A 9,646-nucleotide genomic window follows, 5' to 3' on the forward strand; every position below is an offset into this window, starting at 1 on the left:
CCACCCCTTCTTCTATAACTATGTTCTCCTTCCCCATCCAACCCCCCTTCATGCCTCCCTGCCTTGAGATTCCTCAATACTGGAGATTCCAACCTTGGCAGGACCAAGGACTTCTCCTCTCATTGGTGCTCAACAAAGCCATCCACTGCTACATATGCTGTTGGAGGCATAGGTTGGTTCATTTGAAGTCTTTGGGTAATGGTTTAGTGTCTCAGACCTCTGGTTAGTTGGTATTATTTTTATTATGAGATTTTGAGCCCCTTCAGATCATTCAATTATTTCTCTAATTCCTCCAACAGGGATCCCTTCTCAGTTCAATGTTTTGCTGCTAGCATTTGCATCTGTATTTTTAATCTCAGGAGATGGTTATAGCAGGCTCCTCTCAGCATGCACTTCTTGGCTTTGTCAATAATTTCTAGTTAGGATATATATCCTAGATTCCCCAAGTGGGACAGGCACTCAATGGCCATTCCTTTGGACTTTCCTTCAAATTTTGTCTCCAAATCCCCTCCTATGAATATTTTTGTTCACCCTTTTAAGAACGACTGAAGCACCCACAATTTGTTCATTTTTCTTCTTGAGCTTCATGTGGTCTGTCAATTTTATTTTGTGTAATTTGAGGTTTTTGGGGGGGTATAATATCCAATTATCAGTGAGTGTGTACCATGTGTGTGTTTTTTTGTTTTGTTTTGTTTTTGTTTGTTTGTTTGTTTGTTTGTTTGTTTTTGGTTATAGGTTTACCTCACTTACGATGTTATTTTCTAGTTCCATCCATTTGCTTAAGAATTTCATGAAGTCATTGATTTCGATAGCTGAGTAGAACTTCATTGTGTAAATGTACCACATTTTGTGTATCCATTCCTCAGTTGAAAGGCATCTGGGTTCTTTTCACCTTGTGTTTAATATAAATAAAGCTGCTATGAACATAGTTGTTGTCAGGAGTTGTGGCCACTGCATCAAAACCATGTTTAAACAAAGAATGGAATATATGTCATTATATGGGTGATGTCTTAATATGAGGAGATTCTTCTACTGCTCTTCCCAAATAAAAGATCAGCTAATACTTTTCCTATCTTACCTAGGATTCAAAAGAGTCCCTCATGAAATACAACTTATTCCACACATTTCCTTTTAGGAACAGAAATCTCCCTCACCTCAAACCCACACTTATGTTCCCTTTGAAATTTATTCTCACCTCCCTACAGATATTTTTGGGTAAACTGAATTGTCTTGAAACATGGCTTTCCCTTCCCACAAGAAACCTTCAACCTCTCTTTGACCTCCTAAAAGGAGATAAAAGGCCCTCATCCCAGAGAATAATGTCCCCTGAAACAATCCAAGCTCTAAATTTTGACAATTTAGTGGAAAAAGTAATGGATCTTGTTAGATAGAACTCAGTGATTCCCGTACAGCTCATTATTTTTACTTCCTAACATACACTTGTGGGAGCTGTATCCAAAACCAGGGCATTGTGAAACAGCTCCACACACAGATGAGTGGTGCACTGTGAATTCTAAATGAGGTGAATGCCCTCACTAATAAGATTAAAATGGCAAGTATGTAGCCCTACAAAATTTAGAAAAATAAACTGACATTCTTTTTCAAAAAACAAAAACATGAAACAAACAAACATGCAAAAAACAACAAATTAACTTTTTTTCCTCTTTGACACCCAAGAGTTAATCAAAAATCACTACCATCTTTCTATCATCTTAACCTGGAATCCCAGGACATATAGACAACTTTATTCTGCTGTAAACTGTCTCTGCACTCCCTCTGTTGTGATTGCTGCTCCTCAATTTTTTTAAATCCATAATTGGAGCAACTCAATATTTACTGATGGGGGAAAGAGGAGGCTTCAGCAATAATATACTATTCCTTGAGGATGAGCCAGTTATTCTCTGATTCAGAGAGCTTCCACATCACTTTGCCCAATATACAGAATTATATGTTATCTACCTGGCCATAAAGGAAGTCAAGGTGCCACTTAATCCTTTGTCAGTCAGTGCATTTGCTGTCAACTTACTCTACTAGCTGTCAAGATCTTTGTCAAACAAGAGGTAAACCCACTTTCGCCTCTACTCATATAGGCTTCATGTTTCATCCAGGAATGAGCTTCCCCCATCTACAGCCAGTTTGTCAGACCTCATAATTCCTTCCCAGAACCAAATCCAATGGAAATGCTCTCACTCACCCAACCACCTCAACAGGAACATGCATATCCTCCATTGAACAGACCGAACAATTCATGAACACACACACACACACGCACACGCACACGCACACACACACACACACACACACACACACACACATAAAGTGGCTTCATGCTTGCTTCACCTATATCCTGTTGTTTTATTCTAAAGGATAATAAAAACGTGCTGCTCTTGGGCATCGCTTATTACTCTTCCAGCTTTATAAATGATGGGCAACAATCACTGATCCCCAAAATCCAGTAGCTTATGGTAAATTCATCTGACCTATACACCCCAACACAGTAGACAAAAATACGTTTTTGTTACCATAGTTATACACTTGTGCTTTATGTGGGCTACAGTACAAATGAGTGAAAAACTAAAAATGGTTAAATCATCATATGATCTCCATGTTTAGCATCATGGGCATTCCTCATAAATAAAAATTGATAATGAAAAAAATTGATAATGACCTTTTCTTCCCTATCTCTCACTTCAATACCTTCTTCACACAATGTAAAATTACCCACCATTCCTTCAGGGCCAAGAAATAGTAAAAATAATTCAAACCCTAAAAGCTCAACTTCTAGAGCAAAAGACAACCTTTTAACCCCAATAAACAACTAATGATAGTTCTGACTATACTAAACTATCATCTACAAAAACTCAAAACACCTCCCATCTCCCTCCATTGGCATATCCCCAAATTAACATTCTCTCTTCTAATATAATGACATGATCCTTTGGGTGGGAATTAGGAGGGACCAGTTTCCCTCCTTACAACTTTGTGGGGTTTTGTTTGTGTTTTCTTACAGGAACAGTCTAAGTCTAACTGGATTCCCATCAGAAATCGATGATACCACCTCACCTACCAAGGAGATTGTCTGCCTCTTGCTGGCACATCAAGGACAGAGGAGTAGAAAGAGGAGAAGTTAGGAGCTACTTAGTTGGGAGTTAATGCATAATGCAAGCAACCAAGTTTTATGGCAATATTCCAATGGATTTTCTCCTGAGAGGTCACTACTTGAGAATCTCTTAGCTGGACACATTGTATTGCACATTCCTCCAACTCTTAGGGTGGTCAGACTATTTCATGTGAGGACTATGGTAATTTTTGTATTCTTTTGGATAGCAGGCCTTTATATACTAAATAATATACCATGCTTGCTTTCCCTGAAAATGCCATATGGATCTGAAATCTGTATGAATATTGAAGTCTTATATTCTTCATTTTCACTGTATTAGTTTTTAATACTTGATTAGTTTTGTTTACACTTCAATGGAATTTTATTTGGACAAATGCTTACTTTAAATTTCATATTTTTATCAAATTAACTTCACAAACAATTCCTATCTGATGTTTTTGATAATTTCCAGACAACTTGTAATAAATTTGTATCATTAAAATCAAGAATGAAAATGTGTGTCTTGACTTTGATTTTTTTATTATAGTTGTTGTTCTACTAACACTTGGTTTAATTTAGCCCACTATACTGCATGAGCTTGACAGATAATTCAATTTTTTTATCAATTTTACTGATTTACTTGATATTTTCAAATTTGATTGTGCTATTTTATTACATGTTAATTCCTTCCATGTGTTCCAGAACTGTGTATCAGATATTCCACCTCATTTCATCTTGTCACAGTATAAAAATATTATTGTTTTTACTACATTACTTACAATTTCAATATTTTATTGATTTATATGTGTCATGTTCTGTGTGTTTGTGTGTGTGTGTGTTTGTGTGTGTGTGTGTGTGTGTGTGTTTGTGTGTATGTTTGTGCACCCTTGCATGGTTTGGCAATGAGAGGTATACATTTCAAGTGTCTCCCTTTGCTGAAGCAGCATACCTTTGTTCCTCCTGACACGCTATTTACCTCAGACTAGATGGTCCAGTAGTTTGTTCTCAATTTTCCTGTCTAACCCTTCCCTCTCTGTATATTCCTGCTTTGATAACACATACTAGACACAACAAGATGCATTTCTAACTGTGTTTCAGGACTAAAATCAGATTGTCATGAATGCTTAGCATTTGTGTTTACCTGCTACAGCATTTTAGTTTTTTGAAAGAAGTTACATTTTAAGAGAATTACAATGATATTAAACAACTTCCACTCTCCACACTTCTCTGTAGCCCTGAACTTCTGATTAGATCCAGCATGCCATGGTAATCTTTACACAGCATATGCTGAGGAATGTTTTTTGTGATTCTAAATTCCTCAATGTATGAATCTCTGAAAATGGATTGTTCAAGGATCATTTTCTTTATTCAATATTTTGAGGATACAGTATAGGTGCCCGTCATCTCTTGATTTTTCATCACACTCCTTATTCCTGTGTCATTGTTCCTCTCTTTCGTTAAGAGCAAATCATCTGCATGGATTAGGGTCCTGCAGGATTGAGTTCCTCTTCAATTTCAACAGAGTATAGGTTACCTGTGTGCAGAATTCTCATTCTCTCCTCTCTCTTTTTTCCTTTCCTTCTCCCTCTCCCTCTCCTTCTCCCTCTCCCTCTTTTTCTGTATCTGTGTGTTGGGGGTGAAGCAGGATTTGGTTCTTCTTAAATTCTTGACTGTAAGGTTAAGTGATTATCATCAGATAGATTCTTTTTTCAGATATTTGCACTTGAAATGTACATATATGTCTTGTTTTTCTCATTTATATTCTATGATTTCAATGTAAAAGCTTAGAACTCCAATGTTGACTTCCTCCCCTCATATATTATTCGGAATCTTTCCATTATTTTGTGGAATTATATACTGAAGCATATTAAGTTTTATACTTGTTATCACAGAAGACCTTGGGCTAATGGAGAAGAATATTTCCCTGCTTTGCTGCAGTCTATCTTACACTTTCACTTGACTCTTTTAGCAGACTTGTTTTCCACCAAGTTCAATCTCTTTAAGTTCTGCAATTTCAACTGTGATCCTGAGTTTATAGATATTTTGAAGCAAGGCTTCTACATTCCACTCTCGCTCCTCAGCTTTTTCTTTCTTTAGCATAATCTAATGATGATCATAATAATGATCAATGTGATCATCTTTAGCTCTTTTTCCTAAATAATGAGATGAAGACAGTTTTCAGGTGGTATCTCAAATCTTAGTTGTTTTATCTGCAAGGCAGGAAACTGAAGCCTGCTCAAACCTGAATCAGCTAATTAAATGATAATAAATCTTTTGTTCAATATTTCAGTCAGAACATCAGTCACAAAGCAGAGAAGCAAAATAAAGCAAGCTTCCATAAAATAATAAATCTTTTTCACTGAAAAATCAAACAGAAATCCATCATCTATGGCTATCCATATATCCTCTAGAGAGTGAGAACCAAACTTAGAAACTAAAATTAAAAAATAGCGCTGGTAAAGGTATGTGATGTGGCATAATTAATTTGTGTGGGAAGTAAATTCATGTGGAGGTGACTTGGGAGTGAGGAAATTCTTTTTGGAGCCCAGGGCATGCACACATTGAGAAGATGTAGAAATGCAATTATGACCCATGTACTGAAATTTGGCTTACCAATCACTCCATATTTCTAGTGAACAAATAGGAAATATGCAGAGAAAGAAGAATAATTATACATAATAACAAAAGTAAGTCACAGACTCTTGAATACACATGGGTCTTTACAATATTTTGCAGTTTGTTATTTGAACATTGAAATACAGGTATGTCACATGATTTCCATGCTGAAAGGGAGTTCCCTACTTCATGAAGCAGCTGCACTCAGACCTGGAACAAGGATCTCCATGTTCATCAGTGAACAGGAACATGGAACTAAACCCTACAGGGACCAAGGGGTGAAAAATTCATTTGAAATATACAGGAAAATATTACTCTTGTGTGCAAGTATAAAATAAATAAGATGATAATTAGTTTCTGTCAAAATAATGAAATCTGATACCATGTTTTTGAATATTAGCATTGTAACCAGACTTATTGACTATATTTACCCAAAATCTAAGATTTGTCACCTCTTCACTCCCACTATATATCATGCTGTTTATCAGGAAGACATGCAAATAAGACTGCTTTCTATTCATAAAAGCAGACCAACCTAACCTTGCAGTTCAGGAAGAGGAGCTCTGCTCTGGATCCCAAGATTTCTTATTGACTACTCAACATGGAGTTGGAACTGAGCTTAATTTTTATTTTTGCTCTTTTAAAAGGTAAGGTTTTTTTGTGAAAAGCAATGGATGTTGAATGTGTGAGTTGACATGAATATGAGGAACAATGGGTGTGTGTAGCAAATTTTGACCAGCATTTTCTGTACTTATAGATGTCCAGTGTGAAGCACAGCTGGTGGAGTCTGGAGGAGGCTTGGTGCAACCTGGGGCTTCTCTGAAACTCTCCTGTGTAGCCTCAGGGTCCACTTTCAGTAACTACTGGGTGTACTGGTTTTGGCAGACTCCTGGAAAGGCAGTGGAAAGGATTGGAGAGATTAAGTATGATGGCAGTGGGGCAAACTATGCACCATCCCTAAAGAATCGATTCACAATGTCCAGAAACAATGGCAAGAGTACCCTGTATCTGCAGATGAGCAATGTGAGATCTGAGGACACAGCCACTTATTACTGTCTTGGATACGCAATGAGTGAACTTCAGTGTGAAACACAGACCTTACAGTTTGTGTCCACCAGGGGGCGTACAGTACCTCTGGTATCTACAATCACGGTTCAGACCAGATTATAAACACCTATTCAATCACTCTTCTCAGGTGTCTAAGCTGCCATTCTTTTTAGTTTCCCAGAAAGTCTTTGTTAATATTTGTTTTGGAGGGAATGGATGTGCTTAAACATTTCTTGTATTTCTTCTGTTGCTAAAAAAAATTAGGAAGCAGAGTCTCACATGAGGAAAATACAAAATGACAACAATGAGGTCAGAAATGTTTCAGTCTTCATCACTAAAATCACATGAAGAAGTTCATGGAGACCCCTGTGTTGTAGTTGGGGTTTCATTACTTCCATAAGACACAACAACAAGGACAAATTTTATAAATTAAATCATGTTCTTTGGTCTGGCTTAGAGTTTCAGTTGTTCATTCTGCTGTCATCATGAGGAGAAACATGGCAACTTTCAGGCCATTGTCCTGGAGGAATTTAGAGTTCTACATCTTGATCTGAAGACATCCAGGAGGAGTCTGTTTTCTGAAGGACACCTGGAGGATTCTTTTCCATACTGGTAGGACATGGACATAGGAGGAGACAAAAACTCACTACCACAGTGACACACATCATTCACACAAACCATATCATTCAGAATAAAGCCACACTTCCTATTAATCTCACTTCCATTGAGCCAAGTATATTTAAATCACCAATCCTTCTTTGTTTGTTTGCTTTTCTCAGATTCAAGACAGAATATTGGTCAGATTTCTTGATTAGGGTAGCACTTAAAATTAATGGAAAATGCAGATGGAGATGGAGATGAATAGAACATAAAACCTAGTGAATTCTAAACCTCCGTTCTTCTCTCTTCGTACTGTGCATATCAAATTTCAGATGTGACCCTCTCTTTTGGATAATTTGATTTATTTCTCTATGAACTTCATGACTGTTCATTATAGAATTTTATATAAATTTATGTATTCAGTAACGTCTGTGTCTAAATGCAGACAGACATTTGAAACATGGTTTCTTGCCTTATTTAAGACCTGAAGACAGAATTGCACCTCTAGAAAGAATAGATCATATGCATCAACAAACATGTTGCCCTTCATGAGAATATAAATCTACTCATCTAGAAGGTCTCTCTCAAACAATTTGATATTTTTTCTAAATCCATTATGGATAGCATGGACATTAGCTATCACCTTAACACAGACAAATCCAGCTCATTTCTTCTTCAGAAATCCCAGCTTCATTTTTAAGTAATTACTTTCACTGTGAGAAAAGCTGAAAAGACATAGCAGAGAAGAAAAATATTTAATTAAGTTGAATTAAAAAATCAGAAAAACTACAAGCACATGTGTGAACTACATCTATAAGATGAATTAGGTAATTATATTCATGTGCTATTTTGAGTTGAAATCATGAGAAAATTCAGTATAAATTAGTATCATATTTCCACATTATCCTGAGTATTTGACAGTTTCTTTTTCAAAATTCAGAAATGGGGAAATGAATAATTTTAGATCAATAGCTTATTATACGCTGCTTAATTTATAAATGCAATGTGGAAACAGATGGGCAAGCAGTTAACGTGCTGACTTACATAAAACTTTCTGATCTAAATATGAAATATATAACAAATAAACCATTTTGAAATGTACAACTGTCTGCACAGCCTCTCCTGTACAGCTGGGACTTATGCTTTTCCTCTATAACCTCTCTTTCCTCTGCATCCTCTGGGAATCATGAGAACATTTCTCACAATTCCAGAACTTTCTCCATTTCATACCCCATGTAACTCAGCTCAGCCAGCATTTGTCTTCATGTATCTGGATTTTCTTACTGAGTGCAATGTACACAGGACCAATCCTGTTCTCTCTCACACAGAACAGCATTTCTTTCATCTCAAGACCACATCACAGTATTTTCATAAATTCTCATTTTCTTTATCCATTCCTTCTTCTGTAACAAGGTGATTTTCTTCTTTATCTTTTTATTGCAACTTTGGTCATTTTTTGCATATATACCATGTATTTTGATTATATTCCCCTGTCATTCCTCTCATTAAGTCCTAAATTGCAACAATCTGCACAACACTTTAAACTTGATAATGAAAGACCTTCATTTCCTATCTCTGTGACTGTTAATAAACTCAAGATTCTTGCACCTGGTGGTATAGTTCTCACTGACACTTGCCACTTTAGGTTATTCATACCAGAGTAGATGATTGTGAGAAGTTATGATGTTGCTGCACTTTGTTTGTTGAACAGTACATACCAGTGTGACTATGTGATTACACTTAAACCAAGTAAATGTTCTTATTTGTATATTGACTTCAGCATTTTTCATTTCCTCTTTTTTACAAATTATTCTATATAGGTAATGGGTATTCCAGTTTGTGTTTAATTTGTATTTTAATGATTAAATTTCTATACATATCTATGAACATAGACATGCATTGTCTTTAAAATTTCTGTGTAATATGTTTGGCTATTTATTTGAATTTTTCTTTTCCTGTTGACTGAGTTGAGTTACTTGCAAATAAATACATTAGCTCAAAATAATATTTATGCTGTGTAAATATTTTCAAATACTGATACCAATTAGTCAGCACTGAAATCAGGTAAACAAAACACGGAACAAACAAAGCAAGTTGTGCTTATTAGAGTGTGTGTGTCTGTGTGTGTGTGTGTGTGTGTGTCTGTGTGTGTGTACAATTCCTAAGAATTTTTTGTCCCAATGGACTTTTGCAGTCCACAAAGGAATTGTTTGTCATCCCTTAGTAAGCATTCTCAACAGTCCCATTCAAAGTTTTTTCAACCTTGAATCAAGAACTTTTTCC

General features: G+C 36.1%; 1 gene segment (V, D, J or C); it reads left to right on the forward strand.

Moving 5' to 3' along the window:
• The first annotated feature begins 6,317 nt into the window (after window positions 1-6,317).
• LOC116906239 lies at window positions 6,318-6,886 on the forward strand. The segment is given in 2 exon segments: window positions 6,318-6,363; window positions 6,474-6,886. Coding segments are annotated over 2 exon segments (459 nt in total).
• The last annotated feature ends 2,760 nt before the right edge of the window (window positions 6,887-9,646 follow it).

This window comes from Rattus rattus, chromosome 7 (genome assembly GCF_011064425.1).
Source record: "Rattus rattus isolate New Zealand chromosome 7, Rrattus_CSIRO_v1, whole genome shotgun sequence".
Taxonomy (NCBI): domain Eukaryota; kingdom Metazoa; phylum Chordata; class Mammalia; order Rodentia; family Muridae; genus Rattus; species Rattus rattus.